At 55.5% G+C, this 15,901-nt stretch overlaps 1 protein-coding gene across 1 annotated transcript in view; it reads left to right on the plus strand.

Annotated features, from left to right (window-relative positions):
• The window catches only part of LOC147110699 (uncharacterized), a 246,681-nt gene that overhangs the window by 46,854 nt on the left and 183,926 nt on the right, over positions 1-15,901 (plus strand). The window contains exon 9 of the mRNA XM_085999950.1: positions 5,739-5,913. Coding sequence (XP_085856076.1) covers positions 5,739-5,913 — 175 coding nt within the window. The remainder of the gene's footprint in view (positions 1-5,738; positions 5,914-15,901) is intronic.

Below are 15,901 nucleotides of genomic sequence, written 5' to 3' on the forward strand. Positions count from 1 at the left end.
TGTCAAATGCCTTTTGGAAGTCTAAATATACTACGTCCACTGGTTCCCCTTTATCCACCCTATATGTTACTTCCTCAAAGAACTCCAGCAAATTTGTCAAACATGACTTCCCCTTCATAAAACCATGCTGACTTTGTCCTATTAAATTATGATTATCCAAATGTCCTGTTACTGTCTCCTTAATAATGGACTCCAAAATTTTACCTACCACAGATGTTAGGCTAACCGGTCTATAGTTTCCAGCCTTCTGTCTACTGTCCTTTTTAAATAAGGGTGTTACATTAGCAGTTTTCCAGTCTGCCGGGACCTTTGCTGAGTCCAGGGAGTTTTGGAAAATTATTACCAATGCATCCACAATCCCTACCGCCACTTCCCTCAAGACCCTAGGATGTAAGCCATCAGGTCCAGGTGATTTATCCGCCTTGAGTCCCATTATTTTACCGAGTACCACTTCCTTAGTGATTTTCATCGTGTTTAGCTCCTCCCCCCCTATAGCCCCCTGCTTGTCCAGGTTGGGATATTCTTAGTGTCCTCTACTGTAAAGACTGATACAAAATATTCATTCAGTGTTTCTGCCATCTCCATATTTCCCACCATTAATTTCCCAGTCTCATCCTCTAAGGGACCAACATTTACTTTAGCCACCCTTTTTCTTTTTATATAACTATAAAAACTCTTACTATCTGTTTTTATATTTTTTGCTAATTTACTTTCATAATCTATCTTCCCTTTCTTAATCAATCTTTTTGTTATTTTTTGCTGTCTTTTAAAGTTTTCCCAATCCTCTATCCTCCCACTAGATTTGGCTACCTTATATGCCCTTGTTTTTAGTCGAATACTATCCTTAATTTCTTTACTTAGCCACAGATGGCTGTCTTTTCTTTTACACCCTTTTCTTCTCAGTGGAATATATATTTTTTGGAAGTTGTAAAATAACTCCTTAAATGTACACCACTGATCATGTATCGTCTTACCCTTTAATCTATTTTCCCAATCCACTCTACTCAATTCCGCTCTCATACCTTCATAGTCTCCTTTATTCAAGCTTAGCACGCTTGTTTGAGATCCAACCTTCTCACCCTCTAATTGAATATGGAATTCAACCATGTTATGGTCACTCATTCCAAGGGGATCCTTTACTAGGACATTTTTAATTAATCCTGTCTCGTTACACAGGACCAGATCTAAGGTTGCTTGCCCCCTGGTCGGTTCAGTTACATACTGCTCAAGAAACCCATCCCTAATACACTCAATGAACTCATCCTCAAGGCAGCCCTGCCCAATTTGATTTGTCCAATTAATATGACAGTTAAAATCCCCCATAATTATAGATGTTCCCTTATTACAAGCCTCAACTATTTCCTGATTGATACTCCGTCCAACAGAGTTGCAACTGTTCGGAGGCCTATAGGCTACGCCCACTAGTGTTTTTTTCCCCTTATTATTCCTTATCTCCACCCAAACTGTTTCATTATCCTGATCTTTTGACCCAATATAATTTCTCTGTATTACAGTGATTCCTTCCTTTATTAACATAGCCACCCCACCTCCCCTTCCTTCCTGCCTGTCCTTCCTGATCGTTAAATAACCTGGTATGTTTAATTCCCAGGCATTGTCACCCTGCAGCCATGTTTCTGTAATGGCCACAAGATCATGCCCATATGTAGTTATTTGTGCCATTAACTCGTCTATTTTGTTACGAATGCTACGTGCATTCAGATAGAGAACTTTCAAATATGTTTTGTGACACTTAGTTCCTGCTTTTGCCCTTTTTATTACTTTACCTTTTACTCCATACCTTCTGCCCCTTCCTGACACGCTCTGGTTTTTAATTTCCCCACTGCTACCTAAGTCTATGACCTTCTCTGTTGTCATTTTTATTATTTGCTCTCTAGGAACCTCCCCCCCACTAGTTAGTTTAAAGCCCTCTCTACAGCCCTAGTTATATGACCCGCCAGGACTCTAGTCCCAGCACTGGCCAAGTGAAGCCCGTCCCAACGGAACAGCTCCCTCCTGCCCCAGTACTGGTGCCAGTGTCCCAGGAAGCAAAACCCATTTCTCCCACACCAGTCTTTGAGCCACGCATTTAACTCTCTAATTTTATTTGTCCTAGCCAAATTTGCTCGTGGCTCAGGTAATAATCCAGAGATTATTACCCTTGTGGTTCTGCTTTTTAATTTGGCCCCTAGCTGCTCAAACTCCCTCAGCAGAACCTCCTTCCTTGTCCTATCTATGTCGTTGGTACCAACATGGACCACGGCAACTGGATCCTCCCCCTCCCACTCCAAGTTTCTGTCCAGTCCAGAGGAGATGTCCTTAACCCTGGCACCGGGCAGGCAACACAGCCTTCGGGACTCTCGCTCTCGGCTGCAAAGAACTCTATCTATCCCCCTAACGATACTATCCCCTACCACTACAACATTTCTTTTAACTCCCCCCACTTGAATGGCCCCCCGCTCCACGGTGCTGTGGCCAGGTTGCTCATCCTCCCCGCAGTCCCTGTTTCCATCCTCACAGGGAGTAAGAGCCTCGAACCTGTTGGACAAGTGCAAGGGCTGCGGCTCCTCCAACACTACCTCCTGGATCCCCGTACCTGCCTCACTTCTAGTCACACCATCCTGACCCTGGCCATGGACTACATCTGAATTAATTAATCTAATTGGTGTGAATACCTCGTGATACACAGAGTCCAGGTAACTCTCCCCCTCCCTGATGTGTCTCAGCGTTTGAAGCTCGGACTCCAGCTCTTCAACACGGAGCCGGAATTCCTCGAGCAGCCAACACTTACTGCAAATGTGATCACCGTGAGCATCAATGGTGTCCACCAGCTCCCACATATTGCAGCAGCAACACATCACCTGATCTCCCATTCTATGTAATTAATTAAATTTATTAATATTATTCTTAAATACCCTCTGCCCCGATTCTAGAAACTATAAACCAAAGAGATTTAAGCTTAAAAAGGGAGAAAAACTTACCAACCAATCACTTACCTGCTTTCTGGTGACGTCACACTTGGATTACTTTTTACCTCTCTCCTTCCCTCCGAGACTGGAGATTGGTACGCCTTACCTGGGTCTCTGGGACTTTACACAGCCGCTCAGCCCGCGATTCCCGCTGATTCTCGCACTGATGCCTTACCTGGGTCTCTGGGACTTTATACAGCCGCTCAGCCCGCGATTCCCGCCAATTCTCGCACTGAGGCCTTACCTGGGTCTCTGGGACTTTATACAGCCGCTCAGCCCGCGATTCCCGCCGATTCTCGCACTGAGGCCTTACCTGAGCCTCTGGGACTTTACACAGCCGCTCAGCCCGCGATTCTCGCCGATTCTCGCACTGCGGCCTTACCTGGGTCTCTGGGACTTTACACAGCCGCTCAGCCCGCGATTCCCGCCGATTCTCGCACTGAGGCCTTACCTGGGTCTCTGGGACTTTATACAGCCGCTCAGCCCGCGATTCCCGCCGATTCTCGCACTATCTGCTCTAACAGATTTACTCATCTGCACAATTCAATGTGCATGCAACCTTTACCTCACAGCTCTAACTTTTTCCTTTACTCCCCCACAGGACCATTGAGAGCCCCCGTCCCCACTGTCCAGGAGGAACAGCCTGAGCCTCAAGACTCCTCAGCGCACCCAGCACCCAGCACCAGCGCAGACATTCACACCTCGGTGGGACCTTCGCGAGATAGAGTAGCTTTGTCACCTGCAGGAGCAGCAGACTGTTGCTGAGCCCTCACAGGCTCGCAACCCCAGAGGACGCCCACCAAAGGTGTCGAGACAGAAGCAGCAAGAAAGTGAGCACATCTGCCACATCTGCTGAAGCCACAGGGGAAGCACCACGTAGGAGCATGCATAAGAGGAAGATAAAGCACAACTAGTCACAAGGGTAGTCACTTGGGTGTTCTGTTGTATTGTTTTTTGACAAGCCATCCTTGTAATGTTATGATAAACAGATTTGATGGCAAACTGTTGAAGTTGTGGCCTGTGTCATCTCGCAAATGGGACTTCCACATTGAGGGCTTAGGGTGACTTGCAATTGTCAGTATGGTGGTCAGAGTGATAGGAATCTGCAGCTTGTCCATTGTCGATGCTCTGGTGAGAAGGTGCGAGGCAAAAGTGTTTGATTGTGCAGGCTAAGCAAATCTGGCCAACATGAGTGCATCCCTTGCAGCAATGTGGTCGCGCGCTGGCACCTTCTGGCCTGTGCAGCTTCAGGTGGGTGAGCAGCAGCTTGGCGCTCCTGTTGTTGCTGCTGCTGTTGGTGGTGCTGTTGTTCAGGGTTCTGCTGCTGCCGTGGCTGGTCTTCGTCCGATTCTGATGTCCAGGAGGAAAGGAAATAAATGGTTCCCATGCTTCTGGTATATGCCTCAGTTGAGGAAGCGCTCAGTCAAGGTGGGGAGAGGGGTTTCCCAGGAGGTCACACTGGAGATGGGTGTCAGGGCTCCAAACTTCCACAACTATGCGTAGGCCTGCTAAAAGTTCCCCCAGACCTGAGACAACAAAGTTCTGCCACCTGCAAATGATGATTGCTGAAAACTCCTTTTTAATGGTGGAGCTGCAACTGTTAGTAAGCAATCCACTTGTGAGGCCGCCAGGATTAACTGGCGTGTTCCAGAGGAGACGTGCAGGACGGGGGAAATGTGTTAAAATCAGAAAGGCCTCTCAAAATGGGATTATAGAGGATATTAACTGGTTGTTAAGGGCCGATCCTGCTTCCTGGAGGCGGGATGGAAACGTGGTCTGAAACCCCGATTCTGGGAAAATTGCTCGGAGGTGGGCTGAAGGCGGGATCGGAGCCGCCCGCCATTTTATGCGATTTTAACACCTCATACGCCTCCAATCCTGCCTCCTCCGGCCTGGCAAAATCGAGCCCAGAGATTCTAACCCCCTGAAAACTCTCCATTTCTCAGACTCCATCTCTTGTGCATCCTCCCTTGCTCGTGACAACTATGCATTCACTCACTTAGGTCCCACACTCTGGGATTCCCTCCCAAAACCTCTTTGCATCTCAACCTCCCTCTCCTCTGTTCAGATCCTCCTTAAAACCACCTCCACTCCTTCTAATCTCGCTCTCTTATCTGTGAAGTACCTTGGGATGTCATTCTATGCTAAAGGCGCAGTATAAATGCAAGTTGGTATGGTTGTAGCTAATGTATCAAAGCAGTAACCTCCTCATTGCATGGCTGTGACTTATTGGTGTTCAGGTCAGTGGCTTTCAGGAGTCCTCTGGTACCTCGGTCAACAGGCCATTCTTGTGTGAGCCTAGACGGTGACTGATGGTCAGCTGACCATTACAGCAGAGCCTGATCGTGACCTCGTCCCACACACGAGGGGGTAACAGAATAGAGATTGGTTTATGCTTTGGAGCTCTTGTTACCTCAGTACTGTACCATCACCCCCAAAGAATTAATTCCTGGCACAGAACAGGGCCTACACTTAGAAGAATGGGAAGAGATCATATCACCAATCAGAGTGTGAACTTTTTAAAGGGCCAGTGTCTAAGATGATAATTTTTCTGCCACACCACATTCATTTGTGGAGGCAGAACTTTGTTCAAAGAGTGAAAAGCCTACATTTATGGCAAGTAAACTAACATTCCAGCCAGTGGAGATCAATTCCTGATAGGAACTCTTTTCCCAGCAATTTGTGATTGAGGTTTAACTGTTATTATTGAGTAAATTAGATGGAATTATTTCCTTCCCTGTTGTAAAGTACTTGGATTTCATTTTGACCCAGTACTCCATGTTGCAGTCACAGCCTGGAGCCGAATGACCAACAGCAGAGAGAGCACTGTAGGAAGGAGCAGCAGAGTCAGCAGCGGCTGTACAGGCAGTTGGACAGCCTGAAGCCGCTGAGAACCGTGATGGGAAAACAGCGCGGTGCAGAGACAACTCCACTCCTCTTCAACGCGGTTAGTGCGGGCGGCGCGGAGACAACTCCACTCCTCTTCAACGCAGTTAGTGCGGGCAGCGCGGCACGGAGACAACTCCACTCCTCTTCAACGTGGTTAGTGCGGGCAGCGCGGCCTGGAGACAACTCCGCTCCTCTTCAACGCGGTTAGTGCGGGCAGCGCGGCCCGGAGACAACTCCACTCCTCTTCAACGCGGTTAGTGCGGGCAGCGTGGCGCGGAGACAACTCCACTCCTCTTCAACGCGATTAGTGCGGGCAGCGTGGCCCGGAGACAACTCCACTCCTCTTCAATGCGGTTAGTGCAGGCAGCGCGGCCCGGAGACAACTCCACTCATCTTCAACGCGGTTAGTGCGGGCAACGCGGCCCGGAGACAACTCCACTCCTCTTCAACGCGGTTAGTGCAGGCAGCGCGGCCCAGCAACAACTCCACTTCTCTTCAACGCGGTTAGTGCGGGCAGCGCGGCCCGGAGACAAGTCCACTCCTCTTCAATGCGGTTAGTGCGGGCAGCACGGCCCGGAGTCAAGTCCACTCCTCCTCAACGCGGTTCGTGCGGGCAGCGCGGCCCAGAGACAAGTCCACTACTCTTCAACGCAGTTAGTACAGGCAGCGCGGCGCGGAGACAACACCACTCCTCTTCAACTCAGTTAGTGCGGGCAGCGCGGCGCGGAAACAACTCCACTCCTCTTCAACACGGTTAGTGTGGGCAGCGCGGCGCGGAGACAACTCCACTCCTCTTCAACACGGTTAGTGCGGGCAGCGCGGCGCGGAGACAACTCCACTCCTGTTCAACACGGTTAGTGCAGGCAGCGCGGCGCGGGGACAACTCCACTCTTCAACACGGTTAGTGCAGGCAGCGCGGCGCGGAGACAAATCCACTCCTCTTCAACACTGTTAGTGCGGGCAGCGAGGCGCGGAGGGAACGCCACTCCTCTTCAACACGGTTAGTGCGGGCAGCGCGGTGTGGGGAACGCCACTCCTCTTCAACACAGTTAGTGCGGGCGGCACGGCGCGGAGTGAACGCCACTCCTCTTCAACACGGTTAGTGCGGGCAGCGTGGTGTGAGGAACGCCACTCCTCTTCAACACGGTTAGTGCGGGCAGTACGGTATGAGGAACGCCACTCCTCTTCAACACGGTTAGTGCGGGCAGCGGGGCGCAGGGAACGCCACTCCTCTTCAACATGGTTACTGCGAGCAGCGCAGTGTGGGGAACGCCACTCCTCTTCAACACGGTTAATGCAGGAAGCGCGGTGTGAGGAACGCCACTCCTCTTCAACACGGTTAGTGCGGACAGCGAGGAGCGGAGGCAACGCCACTCCTCTTCAACACGGTTAGTGCGGGCAGCGCGGTGTGGGGAACGCCACTCCTCTTCAACATGGTTAGTGCAGGCAGCGTGGTGTGGGGAACGCCACTTCTCTTCAACACGGTTAGTGTGGGCAGCGCAGTGCGAGGAACGCCACTCCTCTTCAACACGGTTAGTGCGGGCTGTGCGGTGTGAGGAATGCCACTCTACAACACGGTTAGTGCAGGCAGCGTGGTGTGAGGAACGCCACTCCTCTTCAACACGGTTAGTGCAGGCAGCGTGGTGTGAGGAACGCCATTCCTCTTCAACACGGTTAGTGCGGGCTGTGCGGTGTGAGGAACGCCACTCCTCTTCAACACGGTTAGTGCGGGCAGCGAGGAGCGGAGGGAAGGCCACTCCTCTTGAACACGGTTAGTGCGGGCAGCGCGGTGTGGGGAACGCCACTCCTCTTCAACACGGTTTGTGCGGTCAGCGCGGTGTGGGGAACGCCATTCCTCTTCAACACGGTTAGTGCGGGCAGCGCGATGTGAGGAACACCACTCCTCTTCAACGCGGTTAGTGCGGGCAGTGCAGTGTGGGGAACGCCACTCCTCTTCAACACGGTTAGTGTGGGCAGCGCGGTGTGGGGAACGCCACTCCTCTTGAACATGGTTGGTGCGGGCAGCGCGGTGTGGGGAACGCCACTCCTCTTCAACACGGTTAGTGCGGGCAGCGCGGTGTGGGGAACGCCACTCCTCTTCAGCACGGTTAGTGCAGGCAGCGCGGTGCGGGGAATGCCACTCCTCTTCAACACGGTTAGTGCGGGCAGCGCGGTGTGGTGAACGCCACTCCTCTTCAACACGGTTAGTGCGGGCAGCGCGGTGTGAGGATCACTACTCCTCTTCAACACAGTTATTGCGGGCAGCGCGGTGTGAGGAACGCCAGTCCTCTTCAACACGGTTAGTGCGGGCAGCACGGTGTGGGGAACGCCACTCCTCTTCAAGAAAGTTAGTGCGGGCAGTGCGGTGTGAGGAACACCACTCCTCTCCAACACGGTCAGTGCGGGCAGGGCATTGTGGGGAGCGTCATTCCTCTTCAACACGGTTAATGCGGGCAGCATGGTGTGAGGAACGCCATTCCTCTTCAACACGATTTGTGCGGGCAGTGCGGTGTGAGGAACGCCACTCCTCTTCAACACGGTTAGTGCGGGCAGCGCGGTATGGGGAATGCCATTCCTCTTCAACACGGTTAGTGCGGGTATTGAGGCGCAGGGTACACCACTCCTCTTCAACACGGTTAGTGCGGGCAGCGCGGTGTGGGGAACGCCATTCCACTTCAACACGGTTAGCACGGGCAGTTCGGTGTGGGGAAGGCCATTCCTCTTCAACACGGTTAGTGCAGGCAGCGCGGTGTGAGGAACGCCACTCCTCTTCAACACGGTTAGTGCAGGCAGCGAGGAGCGGAGGGAAGGCCACTCCTCTTGAACACGGTTAGTGCGGGCAGCGCGGTGTGGGGAACGCCACTCCTCTTCAACACGGTTTGTGTGGGCAGCGCGGTGTGGGGAACGCCTTTCCTCTTCAACACGGTTAGTGCAGGCAGCGCGGTGTGAGGAACGCCACTCCTCTTCAGCATGGTTAGTGCGGGCAGCGCGATGTGAGGAACACCACTCCTCTTCAACACGGTTAGTGTGGGCAGCGCGGTGTGGGAAACGCCACTCCTCTTCAACATAGTTAGTGCGGGCAGCGCGGTGTGGGGAACGCCACTCCTCTTCAACACGGTTAGTGCGGGCAGCGCGGTGTGGGGAACGCCACTCCTCTTCAACACGGTTACTGCGGCAGCGCGGTGTGAGGAACGCCACGCGTCTTCAACATGGTTAGTGCAGGCAGCGCGGTGTGAGGAACGCCACTTCTCTTCAACACGGTTAGTGCGGGCAGCGCGGTGTGAGGATCGCCACTCCTCTCCAACACTGTTAGTGCGGGCTTTGCGGTGTGAGGAATGCCACTCTACAACACGGTTAGTGCAGGCAGCGTGGTGTGAGGAACGCCACTCCTCTTCAACACGGTTAGTGCAGGCAGCGTGGTGTGAGGAACGCCATTCCTCTTCAACACGGTTAGTGCGGGCTGTGCGGTGTGAGGAACGCCACTCCTCTTCAACACGGTTAGTGCGGACAGCATGGTGTGAGGAACGCCATTCCTCTTGAACGCGGTTAGTGCGGGCAGCGCGGTATGGGGAACGCCATTCCTCTTCAACACGGTTAGTGCAGGCAGCACGGTGTGGGGAACGCCACTCCTCTTCAACACGATTAGTGCGGGCAGCGCGGTGTGGGGAATGCCACTCCTCTTCAACAGGGTTAGTGCAGGCACCGCGGTGTGAGGAACGCCACTCCTCTTCAACACGGTTAGTGCGGGCAGCGAGGAGCGGAGGGAAGGCCACCCCACTTCAACACGGTTAGTGTGGGCCACTCCTCTTCAACATGGTTAGTGCGGGCAGCGCGATGTGGGGAACACCACTCCTCTTCAACACGGTTAGTGCGGGCAGCGCGGTGTGAGGAACGCAACTCCTCTTCAACATGGTTAGTGCGGGCAGCTTGGTGTGAGGAACGCCACTCCTCTTCAACACGGTTAGTGCGGGCAGCACGGTGTGAGGAACGCCACTCCTCTTCAACACGGTTAGTGCGGGCAGCGCGGTGTGAGGAACGCCACTCCTCGTCAACACGGTTAGTGCGGGCAACGCGGTGTGAGGAACGCCACTCCTCGTCAACACGGCTAGTGCGAGCAGCGCGGAGTGGGGAATGCCACTCCTCTTCAACACGGTTAGTGCGGGCAGCGCGGTGTGAGGAACGGCACTCCTCTTCAACATGGTTAGTGCGGGCAGCGCGGTGTGAGGAACGCCACTCCTCTTCAGCACGGTTAATGCGGGCAGTACGGTATGAGGAACGCCACTCCTCTTCAACACGGTTGGTGTGGGCAGCGAGGCGCAGGGAACGCCACTCCTCTTCAAAACGGTTACTGCGAGCAGCGCGGTGTGGGGAACGCCACTCCTCTTCAACACGGTTACTGCGAGCAGCGCGGTGTGGGGAACGCCACCCCTCTTGAACACGGTTAGTGCGGGCAGCGCGGTGTGGGGAACGCCACTCCTCTTCAGCACGGTTAGTGCGGGCAGCGCGGTGCGGGGAACGCCACGCCTCTTCAACACGGTTAGTGCGGGCAGCGCGGTGTGAGGATCACTACTCCTCTTTAACACAGTTAGTGCGGGCAGCGCGGTGTGAGGAACACCACTCTTCAACACGGTTAGTGCAGGCAGCACGGTGTGGGGAACGCCACTCCTCTTCAACACAGTTAGTGCGGGCAGGGCATTGTAGGGAACGCCATTCCTCTTCAACACGGTTAATGCGGGCAGCATGGTGTGAGGAACGCCATTCCTCTTCAACACAATTAGTGCGGGCAGTGCGGTGTGAGGAACGCCATTCCTCTTCAACACAATTAGTGCGGGCAGTGCGGTGTGAGGAATGCCATTCCTCTTCAACACGGTCAGTGCGGGCATTGAGGCGCAGGGTACGCCACTCCTCTTCAATACGGTTAGTGCGGGCAGCGTGCTGTGGGGAACGCCATTCCTCTTCAACACGGTTAGCGCGGGCATATCGGTGTGGGGAACGCCATTCCTCTTCAACACGGTTAGTGTAGGCAGCGCGGTGTGAGGAACGCCACTCCTCTTCAACACGGTTAGTGCAGGCAGCGAGGAGCGGGGGGAAGGCCACTCCTCTTGAACACGGTTAGTGCGGGCAGCGCTGTGTGGGGAACGCCACTCTTCAACACGGTTTGTGCGGGCAGCGCGGTGTGGGGAACGCCATTCCTCTTCAACACGGTTAGTGCAGGCAGCGCGGTGTGGGGAACGCCACTCCTCTTCAACACGGTTAGTGCGGGCAGCGCGGTGTGGGGAACGCCACTCCTCTTCAACACGGTTAGTGCGGGCAGCGCGGTGTGGTGAACGCCACTCCTCTTCAACACGGTTGGTGCGGGCAGCGCGGTGTGAGGATCACTACTCTTCAACACAGTTATTGCGGGCAGCGCGGTGTGAGGAACGCCACTCCTCTTCAAGCTGGTTAGTGCGGGCAGCGCGATGTGAGGAACACCACTCCTCTTCAACACGGTTAGTGCGGGCAGTGTAGTGTGGGGAACGCCACTCCTCTTCAACACGGTGAGTGTGGGCAGCGCGGTGTGGGGAACGCCACTCCTCTTCAACATGGTTAGTGCGGGCAGCGCGGTGTGGGGAACGCCACTCCTCTTCAACACGGTTAGTGCGGGCAGCGCGGTGTGGGGAACGCCACTCCTCTTCAACACGGTTACTGCGGCAGCGCGGTGTGAGGAACGCCACGCGTCTTCAACATGGTTAGTGCAGGCAGCGCGGTGTGAGGAACGCCACTCCTCGTCAACACGGTTAGTGAAGGCAGCGTGATGTGGGGAACGCCACTTCTCTTCAACACCGTTAGTGCGGGCAGCGCGGTGTGAGGAACGCCACTCCTCTTCAACACTGTTAGTGCGGGCTTTGCGGTGTGAGGAATGCCACTCTACAACACGGTTAGTGCAGGCAGCGTGGTGTGAGGAACGCCACTCCTCTTCAACACGGTTAGTGCAGGCAGCGTGGTGTGAGGAACGCCATTCCTCTTCAACACGGTTAGTGCGGGCTGTGCGGTGTGAGGAACGCCACTCCTCTTCAACACGGTTAGTGCGGACAGCATGGTGTGAGGAACGCCATTCCTCTTGAACACGGTTAGTGCGGGCAGCGCGGTATGGGGAACGCCATTCCTCTTCAACACGGTTAGTGCAGGCAGCACGGTGTGGGGAACGCCACTCCTCTTCAACACGATTAGTGCGGGCAGCGCGGTGTGGGGAATGCCACTCCTCTTCAACAGGGTTAGTGCGGGCAGCGAGGAGCGGAGGGAAGGCCACTCCTCTTCAACACGGTTAGTGTGGGCAGCGCAGTGTGGGGAACGCCACTCCTCTTCAACATGGTTAGTGCGGGCAGCGCGGTGTGGGGAACGCCATTCCTCTTCAACACGGTTAGTGCAGGCAGCACGGTGTGAGGAACGCCACTCCTCTTCAACACGGTTAGTGCGGGCAGCGCGGTGTGGGGAACACCACTCCTCTTCAACAGGGTTAGTGCAGGCACCGCGGTGTGAGGAACGCCACTCCTCTTCAACACGGTTAGTGCGGGCAGCGAGGAGCGGAGGGAAGGCCACTCCTCTTCAACACGGTTAGTGTGGGCAGCGCGGTGTGGGGAACGCCACTCCTGTTCAACATGGTTAGTGCGGGCAGCGCGGTGTGGGGAACGCCATTCCTCTTCAACACGGTTAGTGCAGGCAGCACGGTGTGGGGAACGCCACTCCTCTTCAACACGATTAGTGCGGGCAGCGCGGTGTGGGGAATGCCATTCCTCTTCAACATGGTTAGTGCGGGCAGCGCGGTGTGGGGAACGCCACTCCTCTTCAACACGGTTTGTGCGGGCAGCGTGGTGTGAGGAACGCCACTCCTCTTCAACATGGTTAGTGCGGGCAGCTTGGTGTGAGGAACGCCACTCCTCTTCAACACGGTTAGTGCGGGTAGCGCGGTGTGAGGAACGCCACTCCTCTTCAACATGGTTAGTGCGGGCAGCGCGGTGTGAGGAACGCCAGTCCTCTTCAACACGGTTAGTGCGGGCAACGCGGTGTGAGGAACGCCACTCCTCGTCAACACGGCTAGTGCGGGCAGCGCGGAGTGGGGAATGCCACTCCTCTTCAACACGGTTAGTGCGGGCAGCGCGGTGTGAGGAACGGCACTCCTCTTCAACATGGTTAGTGCGGGCAGCGCGGTGTGAGGAACGCCACTCCTCTTCAGCACGGTTAATGCGGGCAGTACGGTATGAGGAACGCCACTCCTCTTCAACACGGTTAGTGCGGGCAGCGAAGCGCAGGGAATGCCACTCCTCTTCAAAACGGTTACTGCGAGCAGCGCGGTGTGGGGAACGCCACTCCTCTTCAACACGGTTACTGCGAGCAGCGCGGTGTGAGGAACGCCACTCCTCTTCAACACGGTTAGTGCGGACAGCATGGTGTGAGGAACGCCATTCCTCTTGAACGCGGTTAGTGCGGGCAGCGCGGTATGGGGAACGCCATTCCTCTTCAACACGGTTAGTGCAGGCAGCACGGTGTGGGGAACGCCACTCCTCTTCAACACGATTAGTGCGGGCAGCGCGGTGTGGGGAATGCCACTCCTCTTCAACAGGGTTAGTGCAGGCACCGCGGTGTGAGGAACGCCACTCCTCTTCAACACGGTTAGTGCGGGCAGCGAGGAGCGGAGGGAAGGCCACCCCACTTCAACACGGTTAGTGTGGGCCACTCCTCTTCAACATGGTTAGTGCGGGCAGCGCGATGTGGGGAACACCACTCCTCTTCAACACGGTTAGTGCGGGCAGCGCGGTGTGAGGAACGCAACTCCTCTTCAACATGGTTAGTGCGGGCAGCTTGGTGTGAGGAACGCCACTCCTCTTCAACACGGTTAGTGCGGGCAGCACGGTGTGAGGAACGCCACTCCTCTTCAACACGGTTAGTGCGGGCAGCGCGGTGTGAGGAACGCCACTCCTCGTCAACACGGTTAGTGCGGGCAACGCGGTGTGAGGAACGCCACTCCTCGTCAACACGGCTAGTGCGAGCAGCGCGGAGTGGGGAATGCCACTCCTCTTCAACACGGTTAGTGCGGGCAGCGCGGTGTGAGGAACGGCACTCCTCTTCAACATGGTTAGTGCGGGCAGCGCGGTGTGAGGAACGCCACTCCTCTTCAGCACGGTTAATGCGGGCAGTACGGTATGAGGAACGCCACTCCTCTTCAACACGGTTGGTGTGGGCAGCGAGGCGCAGGGAACGCCACTCCTCTTCAAAACGGTTACTGCGAGCAGCGCGGTGTGGGGAACGCCACTCCTCTTCAACACGGTTACTGCGAGCAGCGCGGTGTGGGGAACGCCACCCCTCTTGAACACGGTTAGTGCGGGCAGCGCGGTGTGGGGAACGCCACTCCTCTTCAGCACGGTTAGTGCGGGCAGCGCGGTGCGGGGAACGCCACGCCTCTTCAACACGGTTAGTGCGGGCAGCGCGGTGTGAGGATCACTACTCCTCTTTAACACAGTTAGTGCGGGCAGCGCGGTGTGAGGAACACCACTCTTCAACACGGTTAGTGCAGGCAGCACGGTGTGGGGAACGCCACTCCTCTTCAACACAGTTAGTGCGGGCAGGGCATTGTAGGGAACGCCATTCCTCTTCAACACGGTTAATGCGGGCAGCATGGTGTGAGGAACGCCATTCCTCTTCAACACAATTAGTGCGGGCAGTGCGGTGTGAGGAACGCCATTCCTCTTCAACACAATTAGTGCGGGCAGTGCGGTGTGAGGAATGCCATTCCTCTTCAACACGGTCAGTGCGGGCATTGAGGCGCAGGGTACGCCACTCCTCTTCAATACGGTTAGTGCGGGCAGCGTGCTGTGGGGAACGCCATTCCTCTTCAACACGGTTAGCGCGGGCATATCGGTGTGGGGAACGCCATTCCTCTTCAACACGGTTAGTGTAGGCAGCGCGGTGTGAGGAACGCCACTCCTCTTCAACACGGTTAGTGCAGGCAGCGAGGAGCGGGGGGAAGGCCACTCCTCTTGAACACGGTTAGTGCGGGCAGCGCTGTGTGGGGAACGCCACTCTTCAACACGGTTTGTGCGGGCAGCGCGGTGTGGGGAACGCCATTCCTCTTCAACACGGTTAGTGCAGGCAGCGCGGTGTGGGGAACGCCACTCCTCTTCAACACGGTTAGTGCGGGCAGCGCGGTGTGGGGAACGCCACTCCTCTTCAACACGGTTAGTGCGGGCAGCGCGGTGTGGTGAACGCCACTCCTCTTCAACACGGTTGGTGCGGGCAGCGCGGTGTGAGGATCACTACTCTTCAACACAGTTATTGCGGGCAGCGCGGTGTGAGGAACGCCACTCCTCTTCAAGCTGGTTAGTGCGGGCAGCGCGATGTGAGGAACACCACTCCTCTTCAACACGGTTAGTGCGGGCAGTGTAGTGTGGGGAACGCCACTCCTCTTCAACACGGTGAGTGTGGGCAGCGCGGTGTGGGGAACGCCACTCCTCTTCAACATGGTTAGTGCGGGCAGCGCGGTGTGGGGAACGCCACTCCTCTTCAACACGGTTAGTGCGGGCAGCGCGGTGTGGGGAACGCCACTCCTCTTCAACACGGTTACTGCGGCAGCGCGGTGTGAGGAACGCCACGCGTCTTCAACATGGTTAGTGCAGGCAGCGCGGTGTGAGGAACGCCACTCCTCGTCAACACGGTTAGTGAAGGCAGCGTGATGTGGGGAACGCCACTTCTCTTCAACACCGTTAGTGCGGGCAGCGCGGTGTGAGGAACGCCACTCCTCTTCAACACTGTTAGTGCGGGCTTTGCGGTGTGAGGAATGCCACTCTACAACACGGTTAGTGCAGGCAGCGTGGTGTGAGGAACGCCACTCCTCTTCAACACGGTTAGTGCAGGCAGCGTGGTGTGAGGAACGCCATTCCTCTTCAACACGGTTAGTGCGGGCTGTGCGGTGTGAGGAACGCCACTCCTCTTCAACACGGTTAGTGCGGACAGCATGGTGTGAGGAACGCCATTCCTCTTGAACACGGTTAGTGCGGGCAGCGCGGTATGGG

Source organism: Somniosus microcephalus, chromosome 11 (assembly GCF_052327205.1).
Source record: "Somniosus microcephalus isolate GS21.2 chromosome 11, FLI_Smic_1.0, whole genome shotgun sequence".
NCBI lineage: Eukaryota > Metazoa > Chordata > Chondrichthyes > Squaliformes > Somniosidae > Somniosus > Somniosus microcephalus.